Source organism: Lithobates pipiens, unplaced genomic scaffold, assembly GCF_037356315.1.
Source record: "Lithobates pipiens isolate NorthernLeopardFrog02 unplaced genomic scaffold, aLitPip1_a1.2 Scaffold_19, whole genome shotgun sequence".
Classification (NCBI taxonomy): Eukaryota; Metazoa; Chordata; class Amphibia; order Anura; family Ranidae; genus Lithobates; species Lithobates pipiens.
The window spans coordinates 450898274-450924959 of NW_027507764.1; the positions used below are offsets into that span (position 1 = coordinate 450898274).

General features: G+C 40.6%; 1 protein-coding gene across 1 annotated transcript; it reads right to left on the bottom strand.

Moving 5' to 3' along the window:
* On the bottom strand, positions 1-23627 carry PENK (proenkephalin). Its single transcript, XM_077492726.1, has 3 exons — positions 23276-23627; positions 22965-23105; positions 1-919 (listed from the first exon to the last, which is right to left on the bottom strand). Exons 1-3 carry the CDS (start codon positions 23279-23281, stop codon positions 302-304), a joined length of 765 nt encoding a protein of 254 aa, XP_077348852.1. The 5' UTR covers positions 23282-23627; the 3' UTR covers positions 1-301.
* Between the last annotated feature and the right edge of the window lie 3059 nt (positions 23628-26686).

Genomic DNA, 26686 nt, shown 5'->3' on the forward strand with positions numbered 1-26686 from the left:
AACTGTGCAGATATGATGAATAATTTATTTATATACAATAAGCATTGGTAGATGTATTCCATTTAAAAGAAAAAATACAGTAACAAAAATATTTTCAGCATAATACCTACAGTATAAACGGAAATGTGACAAACAGATTTTTTTGTTGAGTTATAAAGAACACAGAGCCTGATATAACAGAGTACGAGTTGCGTTGTTAACTAAGACAGTAAAAAACTGTACAGTGCAGGCAACACATTACAATAAAATATGGTCAATGAGGCAGTCTTTTTCAATAAATCTGGGGTAGGAGGGAATGGAATTAAAATCTCATAAATCCACCATATCTTTTATCCATTTCTGGTACTTCTTTGGAATAGCTTTCACCATCTTCATCTGAAGGAAGAAAAGAATCAGCAAAGCGCCTCATGAACCCTCCATATCTTTTCTGGTAGTCCTGCCACCATTCAGGCCTGCCTACTCTTCTCATAAAGCCACCATATCGCTTCTGCAGCTCTTTAGCCTCATCTTCAACATCTGGACTTCTTCTGTAACCTCTCATAAAGCCTCCATACCTTTTGTTCACCTCTCCTTGTGTTTCACTATCAACATCGGCACCAGTACCTAGAATCTCTTTGAGAAGATCTGAAGTATCACTGTCAAACTCTTTCTTCATGAAGCCTCCATACTTCTTAGCAAGAACCTCTCCACCTGTAGCTTCTTCCTCTGGTTCCGTATGGTACAGCTCATCCATTTTCTTTTTCATGAAGCCACCATACCGCTTCATAAAGCCCCCATATTTTTTGGCTAGTAAGTGGCTATCATCTGTCTCTTTCTCAGCTTCTGACGCATTGTCCTCTTTAGCTGTTTGGAGAAGCTCTTTGCAGGTTCCCCAGGCTTTGGCAGATGGCAGTTGTCCTTCACATTCCAATGTACATGTCTGTAACAAGAACAACACATTATACCTCAGCTGTATAAATGCTTGTATAGACAGCCGTGAAAAATATATTTATCACAGTCTAATTCCTTTGTCCCTAGGTATTCTGGTTTCATCCCACACTCCAAAGAAATACTTGTAGATGAATTGTCTAAAATGGCCCCAGCATGTGCATGTATGAATATGAATTAGAGACCTTAGATTGTAAGCTCCTTGAGGGCAGGGACTGATGTGAATGTACAATATACCGCATTTATTGGCGTATAACACATACTTTTTTCCCATGAGTATACAGTATGCATAAATTGTGGACACCATATAAATACCTGCAATAAATCTTTTACCAACCACATTAGGATACACATTAACAGTGTTACAGCATTCCAAACAGCCTTATGTAAATAGCAGTAGCAGTAAGAAACTTAAGCTCTGCTTGTTTTCACCTTTGTTGTTCATCTAACATTGAGAAGTTCCTGAGAGGAGGAAAGAGCAGAATGATAATATTTTGCTCATATATTCCAGTCACAGACTGGGACAGGCCCTAGGCCAAACCTGATTGCTTAATAAAGGACCAGGACCTTGTTGTGCTGTCTCACAGAAATGGCCAGGACATAGAAGAGGATGTTATAAGAAGAATAAGGCTCTACTCCTAAAGTATAAAAGTCGAAGTACATTTATTTCATCACAGAAGTCCAAAGATAACAAAGACAACACATCAAAGTGTTTCGGGCCTATAAGGTTCCCCCTTCATTGGGGCTTAAATAGATGGTTTAGTTGGACATATACATATATATACATTATACAGTATATATTGTATATATACACACCAATCAGTCATTATAACCACCCACCATAAGTCAAGGGATTGAGTCTACTAGACCTGTGAAGATATGCTGTGGTGTCTGACACCAAGCTGTCAGTAGCAGAGATCCTGTGGGTTGTAAGGTGGGGCCTACATGGATTGGACTTGTTTTTCCAGCATATACCACAGATGCTTGATTGGATTGAGATTTGGAGAATTTGGAGGCCAGGACAACAACTCAAACTCATTGTTTTTTCTCAAACCATTTTCAAATTCATCAGACCAGGCCACCTTCTTCCATTGCTCTGTGGTTCAGTTCTGGTGCTCACGTGCCCATTGTAGGGGCTTTGGCTGTGGGTCAGCATGTGTAAGTCCATACACTTGCTTTTTTTTTTAGGATTTCAACACATCAGCTTCATGGACAACATGTTCACTTGCTGCCTAATATATACCATTATATACCATCCACTTTGAGATGCTATTGTAACAAAGTAATATATAATAATAATGTTATTCACTTTACCTGTCAGTGGTCATAAAGTTATTGCTGGTTGCTGCAAATATATATATATATATATATATATATATATATATATATATATATATACACATGACACAGAGTTTAGCTTTAACAACTCTAGTCCTCTTTATGAATTGGGCCATATTGTTCTCAAAAACACTGCAATGCCAGTTTCTGGTAAAATCTGTAATAAGACTGATTTCAAAAGAAAGCAGAGCTGTACTCAGTAAGGGATCCCTAACAGAGAAACACTTAAAGATTGCAGTAGAAAAGTCCTTACATGTATTATTATTATTGTTATACAGAATGTATATAGCACTAACAGTTTGCCCAGTTCTTTACAAATTGGACAGAGATAGTACAGTTAAAATACAATTTAATATAGGAGGGATCAAAGTGCCCTGGTCATGAAGCTTACAATCTAAAATAATTAGTAGCTGTGTGTGATTTTTGCTAAATATGAAAAATATAGTCAGTTTTACCAAGAAAAAATAACCTTTAAAATTCTCAAAAATAATCATCAGTATTTTACTGTTAATAGCAAGCACACACTTACATTGTTAAACTTTCTTAATACCTTTGCAAACTATCTACTTCCACTAAGTTGAAATTTCTGTGATGAAATATTTATTAAATCATAAAGCTTTAATTTGTAATCCCATAAAAGCACTTTTATATGTCATTCCAGCCTTGATTCTGCTCAGAAGATGATCTCCTTTTTCAACATATTTGTTTGAAGAACCTGAAAAAGCCTGAAGCTGATCTCTTCTGTAGTTTTTTTTTTTTTTTGAAACTTCATCTTTTTAAAAGTGGAAAGTACAACTTAATTCCAAAAGAAATACCTTTTACTTAGAGTACCTAGGATGCTGGTAAAAGAATGATAAAAAAAAATGGTCAGTAGTTTAGAGTTTGGAAATGTTGTCTCTATTCTCCCTGAAATGTTTGTTGGGCACCCAGATTTTACCCCCAAAAAACATTATTACTATGAAATCAATATTATATGTTGCCTGTGTGGATACATTTTATTTAACCATTTGTATTCAAATAATCGAAGCAACTCCTTATATTAACGTGGTTCTAAAAGCAGAAAGTATTTTTTTTCTTTACCTTTCTATGCATTAAAGTAAAAGACCTTCCACTGTCTTTGCCTTTCCCCTTAAAGTGGTTGTAAACCCTTACAAACCACTTTGACCTACAGGTAAGCCTAGATTAAGGCTTACCTGTAGGTCCAAGCAATATCTCCTAAACCTATATGGTTTAGGAGATATTTGCCTGAAAACGGGCACCGCTGTCTACGGCGCATGCACCGTAGACAGCGGCGCGCAGGCGCACTGAGCGCGGCAGTTCCAAGAATGGAGCTGCCGCATTTGTCGACTCCCGTGCGCATGCGCGGGAGTGACGTCATCGCGGCTTCACCGAATGACAGCGGCGGAGCTGCGAGACGCCACCAGCAAGATGGATGCGGCAGACTACAGGGGACAGCGGCGACTTCGCTGGCTCCTGTGTCAGGTAAGTGACACATAATGGACTACTATGCGATGCATAGTAGTCCATTATGCTTTACCTTTGCAGGGAAAAAAAGAGGAAGTAAACTCATCAGGGTTTACTTCCTCTTTAAACACTTAATTGCCACACTTGATCCAGTGCTGTCTACGCTGGCAGCCCTGATCTGCTCTTATCCTGGATTCATGGGCTTTATGGAAAGCAACTGGAGCCATTGGCTCTTGCTGCTGTCATTCAAATCCAGTGAGGAGAGAGCAGGGGGCAAGGCCAAACCAAGCTGTGTGCCTATGAACTCGCATAGCCTGACTCGGGAGCGCACCTACATGAGTGCCCTATAGCAAGCCCCTCGCTATGGGGGCACTCAGAGAAGAGGAGGAGCCCAGAGTGCCAGTGGGGTACCCCTAAAGAGGAGGCTTGAGGCTGCTCTGTGCAATACTATAACATATTTATTATTTTAATAATAATAAAAAAATAAGCCTTTAAAATCACTTTTTAGCTCATTTGTAAAGAAGGAGCAAATGTTTGCTTTATTCTTGAAGGGGTAATTTGCAGTGGTGACTTTCAATTACTGCTTATATATAACATAGATTTAGATTTGGAGTTGGAGGAACTGAGATTAGCAGTTGGAGTCAAGGAAAACCAAAATAAAAAGGTATTCTTGCCTTTTCTTGAACATTGAAACCACATAATGGGTACAACCCCACGATCAAGGGGTTACCGGCCCAACAAACCTTAACCATTCTATTCTAAAGCAATTGTTATCCACATTGCACTATTGTTAAGATTGTTTTCACCCTATTTCTAAATAAGGATGATTACACCAATCTTTTTATGCCACAAGTTCTACTGTGACATGTTAATTGTATTTTGATTGTACCAATCCTCTTATACCACAACATTTTACTGTGACATGTTTATTGTATTCTGTTTACCTCCTCTCCAATAAAATATTTGAACAAGGAACATTGAAACCACTGTTTACCTTACACCTTACACTGTACACACAAATAGAAGCTTGCTGGGGTTGATTTACTAAAGGCAAATAGGCTTTTTGTCTGCACTTGATTGGATGATGAAAGTCAGTAGATCTCCTCCTTATTCACACAGCTTTGGGTCAAATGCCCTTTACAAAGTGCAAGTTCCTTTGCAAAGTGAACAGTCTTTTTCCCTTTGTAAATCAAGTAACTAAATGTAATCATGGCTTTGAGTTCTCTCCACAACTGAGGAGACCAGATGGACTGGCAATCATTTCTGCATTAGGACCTATGGTTACATCCTAGGGTAATCCAACATAAACCTGGATGCATTAACTTTGCAATGTGATATCAGTAGGAGAATGTAGACTATGTAGTGTTGCACTTCTTTGAGTAAATACCAAGAAGCTATGGTTGCATTTTCACATACAGTGGTAGGTGTTCTGAAAATAGACCACTCTGACAGTATATGTTTACCTTTTCTTTTTATATCTAGTAGAACTGTGCTAAAGATATGATCAAAGCTCTTGCTGTCACCTTGTGCTAAGACTGTAGTGAAGTTTTGACTTTCATCTTACACTCAAAAAAAAAAAAAGAAATGCTGAAGTATGTCTGGCTCTTGTGGTTGAGGAAATAAAGGACCTCTGCACATCAATTACATGACTGTATGCACACATTTTTATTCCACAGAACACCCACCTTTGCTGCCATTGTGCTATATGCTGGGTGTCCAGTGCACCCCTTGTGCCTTTAAGGAGGGGTAGGCTCCCTCCAGGCTCACCCTCTGCCTATCCTTTATAATTCATGGGCTTACACTGTGGAGGCTCTCAAAATTTAGAGTTAGGACTGCAAATAATATTGGGGTGCCATGAAGTGGCTCTGCAACGTATGCATGTTTTTGCAAACGTGTGCAAACTAACCCCCTGTTTTTAACGCATACTTTTAAACAGGATAATTCAGTTAGTTGTAGACTGGTCGGTAAGCTGAGCTGGGAATTTTCTTTGGTTTTGTTTGACATGCGTCACCCTTCCATGCGTTCCTTGCTGCAAAGGTCAGTTATAGGTAGGGGCAGTGGCCATTTGTTTGTAGTGCATAGACTGTTTACTCTGGTATGGACATTTGATCACCTTAAAGTGGTGCTTCCCCCCCAAAAAATAAAAAAAGATTAAAATTCCCCCCCAAAAAAAAAAGTTGGAAAAAAAAATGTAACTCACCTGTAAATGCCTGTTGCTAGGGGGGTCCCTCGTAGTCTGCCTCCTTCAGTGCCCGGGCACCTGACGTCACTTCCCCTTGGTGCAGTCAGTCATCGGGGACACGTGACAGGTCCCAAATGACTTTGCGGCGTATCACAGCAAGCGGTGACACTCGTGCATGCGCAGTGGGTGCCTGGCTGTGAAGCCACAGCCAGGTGCTCACAGTAAGAATGCCGGCACCGCCGAGTGGAGCGGGAAACGAGCGGGGCTTCTTTCCCCCGCATCGCTGGACCCGGGGACAGGTAAGTGTCCGATTATTAAAAGTCAGCAACTGCAGTATTTATAGCTACTGACTTTTAATTTTTTTTAAGGGGCACCCCACTTTAACGATTAGGGCAAAACAACATTCACTTTGAATAAATAGACTAGTCATGTGCAAGGGAAATTGGCATAAACACAGCTTTACCTAATTCAGTAAGCTAAATTAACATTCTCTACTCCTTAACCACTTGAGTATTATCTTGTATTTACTCCTATATTACTACTATTTTTTATTTATTTATATATTTATTTTAGTTTTATTGCTGTGATAGTTTGACTGACAACTACACTATACGCAAATATTTTTTTATATATTTTTGAGACCCATGGAGCTTTCCTATGGTGGTATTTATAAAACCACTGGGTTTTATTTTTTACTATATAAAGGAACAATTCTAATGTTCTAACTGCCTATCACATGTCTTGAGGTCCTACTATTCCAGAACAGCACAAACACCCCCCAGAATTGTGTAATTCAGTTTAGGACATGCAGTTTGTACAGTGCAGCAGTCAGAATGTAGGGGTCATAACTATGTATTACCAAAAAGCATCGTGCAGATTTCAGTGGTGAGGAGTCAGCGTGCCCTTATGGTGGTGGTTGCTGGTGAGTGCTCCTTTAATGTTGGTGTTCAACTGTATGTGTCCCCTTAAATGTTGGTGAATACCCCATAACTGTCAATGTGCCCTATTTGTGGTCAATATGCCCCCCTGGTCTGTGTACCCTCTTGCTTCTGAATGTTACACATAGTTACATAGTTAGTCTGGTTGGAAATACACAAGTGCATCTAGTTCAATGTGAACTGTTTGTTGTTAATAAGCCCAAATTTTGTTTGTGGTAAGCAGTGTTACTTACAGAGAACTGATTGGCAGCAGAGGAGAAAAGGTAGGACAGTGTTGAAAAATTTTTGTTTACACTTGTGATTTCTGTGTTTGGTTCACAGCATTCACAAGGCACAGAGCCTGGATCTGTGCATTTTGCCTGCGATCTGTTTTGTCTAACGACAGCTCAATCACAGGTATTTAAAGAGTGCACTGGTGGCTGCTTGTGCAAATTTGTACAGCTCTCCAGAAAACTGTGTCCATCTGCTGTCTATTTTTTACAATGGCACCTTAAAAGAGAAGTATATTTTTTTTTTCCCCATTCATACTTACCTAGGCGTATGCAGCATTGGTCCGATGCTGCATCTGTCCCCAGGCACCTCTGCACTGAGAACCAAGAGAGCGAACATCGCAATGGCTCGGTTCTCACAGCTCCCTGAGCAGAGAGCTGCTGACTGTCAACCAGCAGCTCGCCGCTCTGCCCCCCACCCCCCCATGCAGTGGAGGGGCAGGGAGCAGTCGTCTCATGCTCTCAGCGGCTCACTGAGAGGTTGAGACAAGTATCAGTCCAGGCATCTGGTGGATCCAGACTTTATTGCCGTGATGATGTGGTGCCTGGACGGATTCCTGTGATGTTAGCAGAGAGCGGACTTTAGCTCGCTCTCTGTTGAAAATGGATCAAAGGAGTGCCAAATGAATTGCTCCTGTGATCCATAGAAGAAGCCCAGCCAAACTAGCTCAGGCTGGACTTTAAGGTGGATAAGTAAACAAACCCAACAGAGTATCATTTACTACTCGCTGTAGGCACCATTTGTTTTTATACAGTCCCTGTACTTTTGGTACATATTTCCAACTTGTTTGGCCAAAACAGAATCGACCTTCAGCCAAGATATCCTAGCACCTAAACATTACCACAAAAACACAAGACCCTCAAACAGAGGAATGAAGAAGAACACACAAAGCGTCTCTTTTGTGGCTGGAGTGTCAAAAAACCTCAAAATAATTTTTAACAAATGTTGCATTCCTGTGTTTTTCAATCCTGGTAACACACTGTGACAGAAGCTTGTACATCCAGAAGCCCCAACACACAAGCCAAAGTGATGTAACCTGCTATGCAGTCTTGTGTTGTGAGGAATAACAAGACCTGTACATAGGGGAAACAAAGCAAATCCTGAGAAATTGGATGTCCCAACATGAGGGCAAACTCTGCAGGTCTGGACACAGCAGTCTTCCTACATCTACAAAGTGACAATCATTTCAATATAGAAAGGTGAACATTTTGGACAGAGTGGTGAACTATTTTGCAAGAGGCATGAAGGAGGATATCTACGTCAAACGGGAACATCCATCTTTTTATTCCAGACTTCCTACCACAATAGTGACTGGATTATGGAAGCAGAACAGGAAGGTCTTATGTTCCTGACTAGCGATGAGCTTCCTGTTAGAGTCGAACCCATGTTCGACCCGAACATCGGCTGTTCGCCCGTTTGACGAATTCCGAATGTTATGGGCCATTTGCACCAAATTCGAGTGGTGCGTCATGGCTCATAATTCACTGTGACTTCGCAGTGCATTGCTGGCTGATGATTGGCCAAGCATGCACTATGACCCGCATGCTTGGCCAATCACAGCGTCGTCTGTCTAGCGAGTCGTAATTGGCCAAAGCCAGGGTGGCTTTGGCCAATTATGGCTCAGGAGGTTTAGTACACGCCCCACATTATATAAGGCCACCTGGAAGTCGGCCTTGTGTAGTGTTCCGGCGTGGTGATAGAGAGAGAAAGAGAGATATAGACAGTGTCATTTCATTTCATTTGAGTTAGATAGAGCAGGCAGGAGGCTAGTCAGTTAGCTGCAGTCAGTGTATTGCGTATATATATGCATCCTAGGTGTTGTATATATATATATATATATATATATATATATATATATATATATATATATATATATATATATATACACTGTATTCAGTTTAGCTAGATTTGTTCCTGTGTACTGTGTCCTTTGCACAGCTGCAGCATACCGCCAGGTTTGCTCCAGTGATGAGGAGGAAGGAGATGATGAGGTCACTGACTCCATGTGGGTGCCTGATAGGAGAATGGAGGAGGCACATCTCCAACAAGGCAGGATGCCCTCCAGGGGCAAGCTTAAGGGCAGCACACCGACTGCATCACACCGCAGAGCTCCGCATGTGCAGGGCGCTGCCTCTGCATGTAATTCCAAAAGTTCTTTGGTATGGGCCTTTTTGAGATGAGTGCATCAGATTGCACTGCTGTATTTGCAACATATGTCTCAAGCGTATATCTTGCATGGCCAAAACATCAGCCGCTTGGGGACCACATGCTTGACCAGGCATAAGTTGACCTGCCATGCAGTTTGTTGGCAAGCGTACCTAAAAGACCCACACCAAAGAACAAAGTGGACCTCTCCTTGCTCCTCATCAGCTTGGATCTCCAACCCCACTATACCTTCAGTCCTCTCTGAAACCTGCACTGAGAGGAATGAAGGTGTAGAATTAGGTGTGTCACAGCCAAGTACTTGTGGGCAATCTGCTATTGGTACACCGACGTCTGATTGTACCAGGCAAATTTCTCTGCCCCAGCTGCTGCACCGCCGAAAGAAGTTCACTCCCAGCCATCCACATGCCCAGCGGTTGAATGCTAGCTTGGATAAATTTCTAGCATTTCAACTGCTGCCTTTTCAGTTGGTAGACTCTGCCCCCTTCCGTGAGTTTGTGGAATGTGCGTTTTCTCAGTGGCAGGTTCCCAAACGCCACTTTTTCGCACAGAAGGCGATTCCGGCTCTCTACCGGCATGTGGAAGGCAATGTCTTGGCCTCGCTGGACAGGGCTGTCAGTAGTAAGGTGCACATTACTGCTGACTCATGGTCTAGCAGTCATGGACAGGGACGTTACCTATCTTTCACTGCACATTGGGTGACTGCTGGCAGCTGGGAAGGATGCAGGACAAGGTGCAGTAGTATTGGAGGTTGCTCCGCCATCACGCCTCCAAAATGCTACTACTGGTGATTCTGACACACCTCTCTCCTCCACCCCTCCTCTTCTTCTTACTCCACGGTCTCTTCCTTTGTCCTCGGAACCAGCGGTGCTCCATAGGCGTTGAAGGGGCTATGCAAGTACGCAGGCAAAAAATGGCATGCGGTGCTTTCGCGGGTGTGCTTGGGGGACGGAGCCACACTGGGGCAGATATTCTGTCAGCTCTGCAGGGGCAGGCTGAGAGGTGGTTGACACCACGCCAGCTTAAGCCAGGAATGGTGGTTTGCGACAATGGCACCAACCTCCTCTCCGCCCTCCGACAGGGACAACTGACCCATGTGCCCTGTTTGGCTCATGTCCTTAACTTGGTGGTGCAGCGGTTCATGGGCAGGTACCCGGGCTTACAGGATGTCCTGAGGCAGGCCAGGAAAGTCTGTGTGCATTTATGCCGGTCATATAATGCCAGTGCTCGGCTGGCTGAGCTCCAAAAGGCATTGAACCTGCCCAAGAACCGCCTAATCTGTGACATGCCCACCAGGTGGAACTCAACGTTGGCCATGCTGCAGCGGCTGCACATGCAGCAGAGGGCCATCAATGAGTACCTGTGCGACTATGGCACCAGGAGAGGGCCAGGGGAGCTTGTTTTTTTCCCCATGCCAGTGGGCCATGATCAGGGATGCATGCACTGTCCTGTCACCATTTGAGGAGGCCACGAGGATGGTGAGCAGTGACAGTGCATGCATCAGTGACACTGTCCCTCTTGTCCACCTGTTGGAGCACATGCTGCGTGGAATAATGAACAGGGCACTTGAGGCAGAACAGAGGCAGGAAGAGGAGGACCTCCTTACCTCTCAAGGTCCCCTTTATCCAGACAGTGTTCCTGCTGGCCCGCCGGTCACACAGGAGGAGGATGAGGAGGAGGAGGATTTTGTCAGCATGGAGGTGAAGCCTGGCACTCAGCATCAGCAGCAGTCTTTTAGGGATGATTTACAGTCCCAAAAAACCCGTGGACTTGTACATGGCTGGGAGGAGGTGGCTGCAGATCATGTCGTCATTAGTGACCCAGAGGACTCCTCAGCTAACCTATGCTGCCTAGCCTCCCTGATCCTGCAAAGCCTGCGGAAGGATTCTCGTATTCATCGGATCAAGGAGAGGGATCATTACTGGCTGGCAGCCCTCCTTGATCCACGTTACAAGGGTAAGGTTGTGGACCTTATCTTGCCGTCGCAGAGGGAGCAGCGAATGAAACATCTTGGGGAGGCCTTGCAGAAAGGTCTGTGCAATGTGTTCCCAGAGACTGGGAAGTTACAAATTCCTGGTCCTGGACAATGTGTTGCTGAGGCTTTGGTCAGTCACAGAAGGAGCAATGGAGAAGGCGTCCGTCTAACCGATGTGTTCAGACAATTTTTTAGTCCGCAGCCCCAAGGTATGATCGGTTCCAGCAACCATCGCCAGCGTCTGATTTACATGGTGCAGGAATATCTAGGGGCAAGATCAGACTTGGACACCTTTCCCACCGAAAATCCTCTGGGTTACTGGGTCTTGAGGATGGATCACTGGCCAGAGCTTGCACAGTATGCAATTGAGCTAGTGGCCTGTCCTGCATCCAGCGTTCTTTCGGAACGCACATTCAGTGCTGCTGGAGGCTTTGTAACCGATCACCGACTCGGTTGATCGATTGACCTTCATAAAAATGAATCAGTCTTGGATCACCACCAGCTACCAAGCCTGATGCTGATGTAACTAAATAATTTTTTTTAAAATGTCAGATCCCTTTAGGACTGCCTATGCTGATGCTGAGTGACTATCCTGTTATGCTAAGTAATGATCCTCTTTCTCCTCAATGAATATGCTGATAGCTTGTAAGAACATTTTTGATGCAATATTTTACAGGAGGGTTCATTGCGGCGCTCAACTACAATATCTGTTAGTAGTTGCAGTGTTGTGGCACCAGCTCCAGTGCCTAAGACCCAATTTTTCAGCACCCGTTTAACAGGGGCGTGTAATTACAATTTTTGATGCAATGCTTTACAGCAGAGCTCATTCCTGTGCTCCAACAAGAGTTTCTGTGAGGTGTTGTGGCACCAGTGCCTAAGGCCCAATTTTTCTAGCCCTGTTCAACAGGGACATGTAATTACAATTCTTGATCTAATATTTCACAGCTGGGCCCATTCCTGCGCCCACCAAGAGTAAATGTGAGGGCTTATAGTGTTGTGGCAACACCATCACCACCAAAGGCCCAATTTTTCTGCCCCTGTTCAACAGGTGCATGTAATGACAATTCTTGATATAATATTTCACAGCAGGGCCCATTCCAGTGCCCACCAAGAGTAACTGTGAGGACTTACAGTGTTGTTGTACCAGCACCACCACCACCACCAAAGGCCCAATTTTTCTACCACTGTTCAACAATGGCATTTCAATTCTTGATTTAATAGTTCACAGCAGGGCGTTCCAGTGCCCACCAAGAGTTACTGTGAGGGCTTACAATGTTGTGGCAGCACCTTAGGCCCATATTTCTGCAGAGCCTATAGGGCAGGCCCCTACTTTCATACATCCAACTTACAAACAACTCCTACTTGCAAAAGGAAGGAGACAACAGGAAGTGAGATGAAATCTACCCCTAGGAAGGGAAATTCTCTCCTGTAAGAGTGGGGAAAACGTGTCTCCTCTCCACTGATGCTTTATCACCAATCCTTGTTTCACTAAAAAACCCACATTTTCAAAAAACATTTGTTATTGGGACAGAAAGTAAGGTGAAATCTTCTGAAGAGGTGCGCAGACTGCAAAAAAAAATGTTACAGGGGTGTAACAGTTCAAAATTACAAACAGATTCTACTTAACAACAAACCTACAGTCCCTGTCTTGTTTGCACTGCCTGTATACTGCTGTTCAGAGTATATAGGGCCTGGGGGCCCCACGCCTTTCCCTTTTTTAATTTGGGTGAGGGGTTCCCCTTGATATCCATACAAGACCCAGAGGGCCTGGTAATGGACTAGGGGAGCGCGGGTACCCAGGCCGTTTTGTCTCACTGATTTTCATCCATATTGCCGGGACCAGACATTACATTAAAGCCGCAAGCAGTTTTAAATTACTTTTATTCCTTTAAAATTTTCATTTTGTGCAGGGATTGTTCTAAGCACGGGAAACATGCGCCACTTTACAAGCATACTATAGACACCCCCCAGGTACTATATTTAAAGGAATATTTCACTTTAAGCATCATTAAAATCAGTGCTCCCGAAAACTTCAGTTTTTAAAACTTTTTTTCATTGATACATGTCTCCTGGGGCAGGACCCGGGTCCCCAAACCCTTTTCAGGACAATAACTTGCATACTAGCCTTTAAAATTAGCACTTTTGATTGTGAATGTTTGAGCCCCATAGACTTTAACAGGGTTCTAGAGTTTGCACACATTTTCCATTCGCAGGGTCTGGTGTGAACTGAACCAGAGGGTTTTCGGCTCATCCCTATTCCTGACACTCATTTAAGCTTGATGTTGCTTGGCTGAGCTAAGAAACATCTTTACAGCACAGCACAAGTCTAGTTGAATGCAACTAACTAGCTATCTGATTGGCTTATTGAAAAATGTAGTGCCATCAGTAAACCTGCTGTTAGTGCTCCAATAAAGGTTTACAAGAAGAAGCATTCGTGCTGATGGCATTTTTTGCTTATTTGATGTTTATGGGACACAACAGCCAGTGCAACGATACTCAGCTCATCATCTTTTCATCTTCCGGTGGAGCTTGGGTGAGTTTCTGTCTATCACATCATGGGGTAAGAATAAAAAAAAATGACACTATTAGTGCAGTAACTCACAGCAATCAATAAGATGTCACTGTACTATTTGAATGGTTGGAATTGGTTACTTCACTGCTTTTGCCTTGAAAAAGGATTTTAATAAGTCAAACTCATGGTAATAACACGTTATGAAAAACACAACTCAGTCTCATGGAGGATGCTGTGTAAACCCCATACCAATATTGTTGATAATATCATTAATTTAAAAAATGTGGAATAACACCATCCTTTTCAGCCAGTGTTCTGTAGAACCCAAAGATTCCAGTACAGGTTGCTAGAGGTTCCTTGAGCAGTGGTCAGGGGTGGAAAAATCTCCGGGATAATGTTGAATGCATAATTTCACCATTATCATCATCTGGCAAGGTCAATGTACTGAGACAAAATAAGTATATCCTCTTGCCTCATACACACACCATTGCTCTTTTTAGATGTTTTTAAGTGAGCCATTTTACGTACTGATTTCGGAGTGTAAGAGGAGTTCTTCTCAATTACCACCAGTATAAGTGGTATTCTTCTCGCTGAGAGAGTACTTTTTCCACCAACCATATCAATGGAGGGTACCAACACAGTGACCACGAAGGTAAGAAGAATGGTGGGGGTGAGGAGAGCACTGGAGCTTTTGGTATTGATGGAGTACTGGGTTGGTTATTGCTAGGTGACTTATTTAGGAAGCAGCTCACTAGTGTACAGGGGCCTTAGCTAATTTCTCATAATAAACACGGTAAAAGGATAAGGAAAAGCATGCCCATACAGAAATATTTGTCTAGATCAATTTTATTCATTGATGCATTTGATAAAAAAAAATCAACATGTTTTAGGGGTTCCACAGGCACCAGAATAGGCATTAGAAGCAGATCTCAGAACTGTTAAAGCATTTCCTCCAAATACATCATTCTGCAATTGTCCATCATCAATACATGGAGGTTCTTTTCCCAATGGCCAGAAATGTAAGGAGCCATTCTCCACTGACGACCAATGTACGGAAACACTACCTTGACCACCAATGTAAGGGAACACTTCTCCACAGACCACCAATTTAAAGAGGCAATTCTCTACTGATCTTCAATGTAAGGTGGGCATTTTCCACTGTCTACCAATGAAAGGCCCCTTCCACACTGGGGCGGGAGCAGCGTCAGTGGTAAAATGGCACTATTTTTAGTGCCGCTTTACCGTCGTTTTATCTGCGGTATTCAGCTGCTAGCGGGGCAGTTTTACCCCCCGGCTAGCGCCTGAGAAAGGGTTAAAACCACCACAAAGTGCTGCTGCAGCAGCGCTTTGCTGGTGGTATAGCTGCGCTGCCCCATTGATTTCAATGGGCAGGAGTGGTTTATGCACCGCTCCAAAGATGCTGCTAGCAGGACTTTTTTTTACCGTCCTGCTAGTACACCACTCTAGTGTGAAAGTCCTCGGCGCTTTCATACTGGCGACACAGCAGCGGCTTTTTCAGGGCACTTTGCATGTGCTATTTTTAGCACTGTAGCGCCTTCAAAGCACCCCAGTGTGAAAGGGGTATAAGGGAGCATTAAACTGATCACCATTGTTAGAGGGCACTTCTTCACTGACCTACAGTGCAAGGGAGCCATTATCCACTAACAACTAAGGGAGCACTCCACTAACCACAAATGTAAAGGGGTACTTCTCTAGTGACTATCAATGTAACAGAGTAATTCAAAAAAGGCTATTCTTCACTGACCACCAGTATAAGGGGCCGCTACACTAACTACCCATGGAAGGGTGCACTATGCTTACCACCAAAATAAGGAGTGCTTCTTCACTGACCACCAATCTAAGGGGGTAATTCTCACTGACCACCAATGTAAAGGGGGCACTATATTGACCATCAGTATCAATAATCTAAAATGTAAAGAAGATACTACCATTTCCACTGTCTATGTTTTTTTCTGTTGTTATGATTAATTTCATAAAGTTTAACTGTAAATAATATAGAGAAAAAAGGTGTTAAAATAATCTACTGTGGGTGTTAAATACCTCAAATTGTTATACAGTTTTAGAGTGTTGGCAATCTCTTCTCTGTTTCTTTATCTCACCAATTGGACATCTAATTCCTAGGTATTCAAAGTCATCTACTACTCCTTCATTTATGGAGTGGATTGAGAATCTAAATTGTATAATGCGTATGGAAGAATCAGTGGCTGAAAATAATGATACTACAGAAAAGTTTAAAAGGGTTTGGTTGATCTGGCTAACATTTAAGGACTCATCAAAGTTATGGGATTTCTTGACTGAGCTTCACTGAGGCTTGGATACAAGTATCATCTATTCAGAACCTGTGAGTAATTCCCACCCCCTTCACTTCCACCCCCCCCCCCCCTTTTTTTTTTCTCTAACCATAATCTCTTTTTTAAAGAGTATTTAAAATATCTCTACAATTGTAGAGGCATTTTAAATACTCTTTAAAAAAGAGATTGTGGTTAGAGAAAAAGAAAGGGGGGTGGGAATTCTGGGAGTTTCCCCTTCGTTACTCGCAGGTTCTGAATTGATGATACTTGTATCCAAGCATCACTATATATTTGATTCTAGTGTTTTTGTACAATATCTGATTTAAGACATAGTGATGAAGAACTATGGACCGTTCTTTATTTATATGAAGCTAAGTGTATTCTATTGGCTGTTTTAATTTTTTTCATTTTTTTTTGCTGTTTGTTTTAGGTGTTTTGTCATAGTTTGTGAAACTATATGAAATTATTAAACAGATATATGATAATACTATTTCAAATGCAAGCTGTCCTTTCCAAGTACTTAGCAGTGGAAAATCACCATTTTCTGGCACCTTTTAATTAAAATGTGCACGTCCTCTGCTGAAAACGGCATAGAAGCTCTGGATACTTCTTTGTGACTGAACACTAGACAATCATTCAAAATATGATTGGATTTCTGTATTCCATTGTGACATTAGTTTACATACAAAAAGCCTGAATCACATTTCTTTGATTACGGAATGGCTACAATTCTAAATATTTATTTGGGTATGTCATATTTCTTTTAAGCTTTTTCCCAAGAAAACTTTTTTTTTTAGTCACATAAAAAAAGGAATCCTTGGTGGTATTTGCAGGAGCCCAATTATTCCGCAAGATAACTACCAGTGAATATATGCAGCTGTTTACAGATAATGTAACAATTAAAGACATTGCTACATATACAAATATCAATGTTTTTGTCAGATAATAACAATCTTCCCTGGTCATTTACATTTTTTTATGGACTTCCTGCCATGTTGTAAACAACAAAGAGTCAAGGTGGTCCCTAGCAATTCATTAGAGATCTGCTTTTTGCAATTTAACACAGTTAATGGTTGTCCTGAGTTACGCTTCAGCACTGTTTGCACTGAGTTATGAAATAAAATTTTATATGATGATATTAGATGCATGGTTTTATGCAGGTGATATATTACTTGTCTAATATATCTGTATATTGTAGACTAGTGTACCCTTTGTAATGATGATTATTTAATATAAATCCGTGTTGAAAAGGAGAATTATTCTTTGTTATTTCTCCTAGACTAGATCAGTTCAGATTGCAGTTAATTTTTATACAGTGAAAATAATTTCTGTGTTCTAATGTTCCTAAATGAAGATAGGGAGTTACATAATAGATCTACAGAAAGTACTTTTGTCAGTTGGGCAGTTTATGCATTGTGTGTAATAAATTGGTAGGAAATCCATATCTTATAAGTTTAGCTGTGAATATTTCTAAAAGTGCATAAAAATGTACACTCAACATCCACTGCGCTGGTTATAGTCACTGCAGAACTCTGCTTTTTATCATGTCACAGTTCACTGTCATTGGTTACTGTTAAAGAATACATATAATTAAAAGGCATGAATCAAGACTTTAAGCTCAAATCTCATGTTTGAGCTTAAATGCATTATGCATTGCAAGGCAGAGAGGTGAACAATAAATAACTTGTAAACTGAATTAGTTGCTTATTTTGGGCTGCTATGTTTGTACAGACCCTTGTATTTTATTCATTATGCTTTATGGAAAATGTAAACCATACTGCTTGCTCTCATAAACTGTGGCCAGACAGAGTTCAGAAGACCACTCTTCATAAATGCAATGCAAAAATGGCATCTAGCTGGAGCTCATTATCCTATGTAAAGGATTATTTTCATAAATAATTATATGCAGTTTTACTTACATCCGCAATGTGCAAAATGTAACATTTGTCATTATACAGTCTTTACATGGCTAATTAGGCTTGCTTTAAGATCTCAAATGTCAAGGAAAGTTGAAGTTGTGTTTTAACGCAGAATGCTAAAATAATATAGAATAATTATGAATGTTAATCAGTTACTAAAATGAAGAGTTTTCCCTAAAATCTTTCTTTATTATATAAAATGTAATGGATTATGCATTATGCTAGCATGCCATAAAAGGTTTAGCTTATAGCCTATGCTGTGATGTTCAAGAGTGCCTTCATGAAATGTGTGTTTTTATCTATAGGATTGATATACCATTATGGTATATGGCCATGCTGACACATCAGGTGGTGAGTAAGTGTAGACATTGATTAATGATCTCTTTGTGACAGAAGCGCATACTATTATATTGTCCATGATAATATCAGTTAATGATGACTATATGCCTTAATACTACAGAGATTATTCTACAGCCCATTCATTTAATGACAATTAAATGCAATATGTTGCAAACAGTGAGACTGTTCTACAACAGTTGTGAAATGTTCCTTTAAATTATTTGTGTCAGTCATGAAGTATTGCCTAACTTAATATGTAAGTCTAATAGGTCCATTCATTATCTTAGATGTCTAAAAACAGAGGATTCAATTAACTATTTGGTAGTTCATTGAATTCTGCATAGTTCATTGAATATATTTATATAGGGATTTTTAATGTATAGATTACAATTTCTGTGACAAGTAGTCACACAGTACAGGATTCATAACACAAAAAGCTATTGAATGTCTTAATTTCATGTTATATTTAGTATCTACAGTCATGGCTATACAACATTGCACTTATCACTTCCTATTCTTAATAATATCATCACACTTAATATGTTAATCACATAAAGTAAAGGAGACACTATGATTATAAGATCATAACAAAAGATGTCTTCAACAAGTACCAAGATTGTTTTCTTGCCAATGGGTCGAAAAATGCAAAGTGGGCTAGAAATAAAGTTTGTACCAGTGTCTGCTCATTTGTGGTGCTGGGGGACAGTGCTAACTACCAAAGCAATGAGGTGCCAAGGCACCATCAGCTTTATGGTAGTATATTAAACTGTGATGATCGGTATGAATTTGATATTCTTTGCAGGCATACTATTTGTAGCAAACATATTTTTAGAACTTAATATTTTACAAAAAAAAACACTTTAAAAAGTATAAAACCACTTTATATTTACTATACTAAAGAAATATTTATCGTTTATTCAAAATAAATTGCAATGTCCTAAAGTATGAATAATTATGTATATTATATATATATGATATGTTATGTATATTAACTCTCTTACACTACATTTAATATAACCAGAGAAACACAGAAATTGATAATATATTGTGGTATATACTTTATATCTGCCTATCTCCCTCTCAAGACTAAGTATAAGGATACAAAGAACCTTTGATCTTGCAGTAGGTTCATAGAAGGTCATCAAATGTATAGAGTATGTTGACATACACTCCAAAGTGAATAGAAAATTGTGCTTTAAGAATTCACTTTGATAATGTTATGAAGGTGAGAAGAGCATCACACATACCCTGGCAACAATTCCTAATAGTAGGAAATAACATAAGTCAATGTATTGTGTTTTGATCCAGCAGAAGGAAGAAATATGTGTGTCCTTTTGTAAGAGTTCAGAGAAAGCAGAATTGTAAAGACTTACAAGGGAGCTGTAGGATTGTAAGACATGAAAAGGGAACTGCAGAACTGTAATAATTGATAAGGGAGCTGCAGGGTTGTAAGGAATGCCAAAGGAGCCGTGGGACTGTATAAATTCCAAGGGAGCTGCAGGATTGTAAGGAATGTCAAAGGAGCTGCGGGACTGTATAAAATGCCAAGGGAGCTGCAGGATTGTAAGAAATGTCAAAGGAGCTGCGGGACTGTATAAACTCCAAGGGAGCTGCAGGATTGTAAGGAATGTCAAAGGAGCTGCGGGACTGTATAAAATGCCAAGGGAGCTGCAGGATTGTAAGAAATGTCAAAGGAGCTGTGGGACTGTATAAATTCCAAGGGAGCTGCAGGATTGTAAGGAATGTCAAAGGAGCTGTGGGACTGTATAAAATGCCAAGGGAGCTGTAGGATTGTAAGAAATGCCAAGGGAGCTGCAGAATTGTAAGGCATGCCAAGGAAGCTGTAGGATTTTAAGAAATTCCAAGGGAGCTATGGGACTTTATAAAATGCCAAGGGAGCTGTAGGATTGTAAGGAATGCAGGAGTGAGCTGCATGACTGTCAGGCATGCCAAGAGATCTACAGGATTTTAAGGAATGTCAAAGGAGCTGCAGGGTTGTAAGGTTGACAGGTAGCCACAGGATTGCAATGACTGATAAAGGAATTTGCAGGATTGGAAGGAATGCCAAAGGAGCTGTGGGATTATAAGGAATGCCTAGAGAGGTACAGGATTGGAAGGATTGAAATGGGGGCTGAAGGATTATAATGGTGAATAAGAGAGCTGCAAGAATATACATATTGAAAGGGAGTTACATCAGCTTCTATGTGTATTCCAAGTGACACTGTACCTATATATACCATTACAGAGTCTACCATTAAATAATATATACCTTTCTCAATCTTATTAGGTGCTGGTAAAAATAATTCTGGTGTATTACTTTAGGCTTTAGTTGCAATTTACATGCTATTTGATTCACCATTACTTTTCTATTAGATATGGTGACCTTTCTTCTATACTCACAATGCTATACACATATATAAGACCATCTTGTATGTCTACAATGATGACTAACTTTAGTGAAAACAATTCAGAAAAGGATCAGCCTTATAGCTATAATAAACATCATTTTCACTAATTCACTAAGGGTATTTCAAGCTGAGAGTGACAGTTCTGTCTGCTAAATACAGAATGACAATATATATATATATATATATATATATATATATATATATATATATATATATATATATATATACTTTATGTACTTATGTACACTCTTGAGGAAATAATTTGAGGAAATAAGGGTAAGGGGAGACATGATTGAAAACTTTCAGGTTGTGAATATGGTTTAGGGATGTATTTTCAATATGAAGCTAAGATCAAGAACAAGAGGACATAACCTCAAATTAGCAGGCAGAAAGTAAAAAAAAAAAAAAAATCTTAGAAGGTGTTAATTTACTGAAAAGGTAGATAATACTTGGAATAGACTTCCAGCAGAGGTAGTTGGTCAGTCAACAGTAAGTGGATTCTAACATGCTTGGGACAAACATAGGTCTGAACACAAAAAGGTTTAAAAAAATGGGGCAGACTGGACCAGTTGATCTTTTTTCTTCCAATGCTTTCCTATGGTCATATATATATATTTCTATATAGATAGATATATCTATATAGATATATATATATCTATAAAGATATATCTATCTATATATCTATCTATCTATCTATCTATCTATCTATCTATCTATCTATCTATACACACACTGTTTTCTTTTTGTTGCAGATAGTACACTGTGTACAAAAATCTCTCCAACGGGGTATATTTTATTTAAAATGTATGTGGAGTTGATTAACTAAAACTGGAGCGTGCAAAATATAGTTCAGCTGTGCATAGAAGCCAATCAGACTCCATAGACTTTTACAAGTACATATGTATACTTAAAGAATTCAGGTAATATATTTCCAGACCTCAGGGGTAATTTTGGATACACCTGGCATTCACCAGGGGTACTTGGCAAACATCTGGTGTAGTAGAAGGCTACACAACACTGATTTTGCATTCCCCAGTTTTAGTAAATAAACCCAATGATCTTTTAGAAGTACCTATGTATACTTAAAGAATGGAGGGAATATATTTCCAGGCTTCAGGGGTCACTTTAGAAACACCTGACATTCATCAGGGGTATTTGGCAAACATCTACTGTAGTAGAAGGCTACAGATTTTGCACTCTCTAGTTTAAGCACATCAACACCATAATCTTTTAGAAGTACCTATGTATACTTAAAGAATGCAGGGAAAATATTTCCAGATGTCACAAGCAATTTTGGATACACCTGGCATTCACCAGGGGTACTCAGCAAACATCTGGTGTAGTAGAAGTCCTAGACAACACAGATTTTGCACTGTCCGGTTGAAATAAATCCACTCCATAGTCTTTTACAAGTACATATGTATATTTAAAGAATTCAGGTAATATATTTCCAGACCTCAGGGGTAATTTTGGATACACTTGCCATTCACCAGGGGTACTTGGCAAACATCTGGTGTAGTAGAAGGCTAGACAACACAGATTTTGCACTCTCCAGTTGAAGTAAATCAACTCCATAGTCTTTTACAATATCTATGTATACTTAAAGAATTCAGGTAACAAATTTTCAGACCTCAGGGATAATTTTGGATACACCTGACATTCACCAGGGGTACTTGGCAAACATCTGGTGTAGTAGAAGGCTACACAATACTGATTTTGCACCCTCCAGTTTTAGTAAATAAACCCCATGATCTTTTAGCAGTACATATGTATACTTAAAGAATGCAGGAAATATATTTCCAGGCTTCGGGTAACTTTAGAAACACCTGACATTCATCAGGGGTACTTGGCAAACATCTACTGTAGTAGAAGGCTATAGATTTTGCACTCTCTAGTTTCAGCACATCAACACCATAATCTTTTAGAAGTACCTATGCATACATAAAGAATGCAAGGAATATATGTCCAGACTTCAGGGGTCACTTTTCAAACACCTGGCAATCATCTGGGGTCCTTAGCAAACATTTACTGTAGTAGAAGAAGGCTACACATCACAGCAGATTTATAGGCACTGCTTGAGAATTACAATGTAGCGCTAGCATGCTGTCCAAGGTGCTGAACTGCTGCCTGCCGCAAATTAGGCACATCCAAATATTTCTAAAGACCCTTCAACTTCCTAAGCTCACCAAATCACAGAACTTGCTACTTTTAACTCACCAAAGCGTTGATTTCAGTTGCTTGTCCCAAATGGTAAGTACAGGAAGCGCAATCTTTGCTGCAATCTGCTCGAATTGTCACATACAGGTAGGTGGTAATGGCAAGGACTAAACAGCAGTGTCTGCTAACCAGCGTGATTGACTGCAAAAAGAACATAGGAAGAAAAAAAAAAACACGTTATATGGCTTGCATATACCGTCATGTCGTATATATAACTGTTAGAAGAAGGGTTAATGTACAGGTGATGAGTGTGCATCCTGTACACAAGACATAGATAGGTAAGTGAATGTATGGTGAATGGTGATACTCACTTGCATGGCTCCGTGTTAGCGCTGTAGTAGATGGACCACTACAGCCGGCTCAGTACTGCTGCGATGTTGGATGGGACCGATCAGGGAATTATTTATAGAGCAGCAAAGTAGTGAAGGTCTCTAGAGAAAGTGTGAAGACAAGGAGCAGCAGCCCGCGGGTGTTGCTGATCAGCAGAAACCTGTGCAAGTCTTGTAGGTGATCTCCCCTCCTTTACTTTTCTATGAGAGAGAGAGAGAGAGAGAGAGCTAAGGAGAGAGCGAGGGAGAGAGCGGCAGCAGTGACACGTCTACGAGCCTCTTTCCATAAATGGACTTGTGTGCGGTTGGAGGCTCGTTAGAGGAATCACAGCGCTGGGCTTCTTTATAATTAGTTAAAGAAGAGAGCAGACCGCTTCCCCCAATAGCCTGTAGGCTCCATCTGACGCATCTCCTACGAAATCTCTGCATGGATTTCGCAGTCATTGCCCCATAAGTTCTTATAATTAAGCAGAGTCATGATCGCTATCACAAGTGCTGGGGGAGGCTCATAAGTGGGACTCAGAAACGTGACAGATGAAATATTGGTTCATGTTCAATAGCTATTGAGAACAGAATTACAAGTGTCAGCAAGCACACAAAAGCTGCTGTGTTTAGAATGAGCTATACTGGTTTCTTGGTATTGTAGGTGGATTATTGGCTTTAAATGAAGTTCCTGTGCACGATGCTGTGCTTTAGATATAGTACAGGCATATTTATTTTTACATGATCTCCCAGTGGGAAAGGAGCAGGTTGTGAGCACTCTACAAAGTATTGGTGACAGATCTGAGCAGGAGTTTCTAGCAGCAGTTATCATATTTGTCCTGTAGAGGGCGCTCGTTTCCCACTTCACGCTACATGGAAACTTGCGAAGAAAAGAAGATGCACTTGAGTATAAGGCCATAGAAAGGAAGAGGGAATTAAGCCTAACACAATCAAATGTTGTAAAGGTGTGTATTATATAAAGTTTTCATCATATAAGCTCATATTATATAAAGCTCTGAAGATTTAGATTAACAAATTATTATTTCAATTATTTACAGAAAATTAGTATTTAACCACTTGACCTCCAGAAGATTTACCCCCCTTCATGGCCAGGCCACTTTTTTTGTGATACAGGCATACCACACTTTTGGGGGTTATTTTCTAAATGGGGGTTATTTACTAAAACTGGAAAGTGCAAAATCAGGCTCACTTCTGCATAGAAACCAATGAGCTTCCAGGTTTTATTACCAAAGTTTAATTGAACAAGCTGGGGTTAGGAGCTCATTGGTTTCTATGCAGAAGTGAGCCTGATTTTGCACTTTCCAGCTTTTGTAAATAAACCCCATTGTGTACTTAAAGTGGAGTTCCACAGAAAAAAAAAAAAATCCAACCACTTGACCTCCAGAAGATTTAGAATCCTTCATGGCCAGGCCACTTTTTTGTCATACAGCACTGTTGTAAAGGTGTATATTATATAAAATGTTTGTCGTATAAAGTCATATTATATAAAGCTTTGAAGATTCAGATTAACAAATTACTATTTCAATGATTTAATTATTTACAGAAAATGAGTATTTAACCACTTGACCTCCGGAAGATTTACCCCCCTTTTGTGGCCAGCCCACTTTTTGTGATACAGCACTGTTGTAAAGGTGTATATTATATAAAATGTTCAACTCATATTATATAAAGCTTCAGCCCGAAAGGTTTCACCCCCTTCCTGACCAGGCGATATGGCTATGCATTACTTTAACTGACAATTGTGCGGTCGCGCGACACTGTAACCAAATAAAATTGATGTCTTTTTTTTCCACAAATAGAGCTTTCTTTTGGTGGCATTTGATCACTTCAACAACAAAAAAACACAAAAGAAACACGATTGAACACCTAGGGGCTACGTCCTCATGGTTTATTGTAAAGATAAAACAGCATCAAAAGAGGCAGAAATCTATATGACTCTCAGTCCTCCTTCCCTCTTAAAGTAATGTCACCACCGTCCCCCCAATACCTATATTCTCCCAATCAAACACACAATAACCCCCTCCTAATACTACAAAATTATCGGCCTCCCACTAGAAGCTGGAACAGAGATGACTGCATAAACTGAACCCCCCTAATCTGATGGGACCCCTGATTGATGTGCACCTGAACGCTTAAAGGACCTATATTCCATGTAGATCATGGGACCCAAAATAAACAAACAAATCTGTATGTGGTAGCACTGCACTTTAAGGCCACAATGGGTGAATGTAGTGCATAACCAAGATACACATAGTCCTATGGAGTATGGAGAGCACCACATCTCTGGCATAAGAGTAAGTAAGATCCATCCAAGATCATCAGAAATATATGATGTACTGATAGAGCTCAAATGAGAGTATACATCGCTGTTGATTACTCCAGTCTATAAATACAGTATTGAACTGAGCCATTCCAGGGATTGCATAGTTTGCCACCAACAACAGTAAGACACAGTGTACTGGAGATGATATAGTGGGACCAGACCAGCGGACAATCACTATGGGTACCGTGCTGCACTGCACTGTTCGCTTGATTGGTGAACACCCAAATTTGCAGGGCATTCGGTGGGTTGTTGCCCCTGCAATGTTCTGCATGTTGCAAAGTTTTGCCCCATCAGGGTGTAGTGAATAGCTAGTTGTTAACCACTTCTGGACTGCCCACCGCATATATACTATATACTATATTTGGATATGAGCACAGACATATTTCTATTTCGGGGATATCCATTATTTTTTTTTTTCAAAATTGTCAGTATTTTTTTGTTTATAGCGCAAAAAATAAAAACCGCACAGGTGATCAAATACCAGCAAAAGAAAGCTCTATTTATGGGGAAAAAAGGACATTGATTTTGTTTGGGTACGACGTCGCATGACCGTGCAATTGTCAATTAAATCGGCACAGAGCCGTATTGCAAAAAATGGCCTGGTCATTAAGGGGGTAAATCCTTTCGGGGCTGAAGTGGTTAAGGAGCAAGGCCAGGAAGCTGGCCACCACATTTTTAACAACCAATGAGTCATCAGCTGTCAATGGGCTTCCCCACTGACAGCTGAATAAAAAACGTGTGGGGGTCTCCCTCAATCAATACCAGGCCCTTCAGGTCTGGTATGGATTTTAAAGGGAACCCTATGCCTAAATAAAATAAAAATGCCAAGGGGTCCCCCCACAAATCAATACCAGACCCTTATCCGAGCTCCACCACTCCTGAACCATACCAGGCCACATGCCCTCAACATGTGGGGGTAGGTGCTTTGGGATAGGGGGCTCTGCCCCCCCACCCCAAAGCACCTTGTCCCCATGTTGATGGGGACAAGGGTCTCAGCCTCACAACCCTGGCCTATGTGAATGAGTATGGGGTGCATAGTACCCGACCCATTCAACAAAAAAGTGTAA

Bases quoted from the DNA above. Each gene is read 5' to 3' on its own strand.
- PENK (XM_077492726.1), bottom strand. The intron at 920-22,964 runs GTGAGTTAAAAG...TTCTTGTTACAG, and splicing joins CAACTGAAATCAACGCTTTG to ACATGTACATTGGAATGTGA.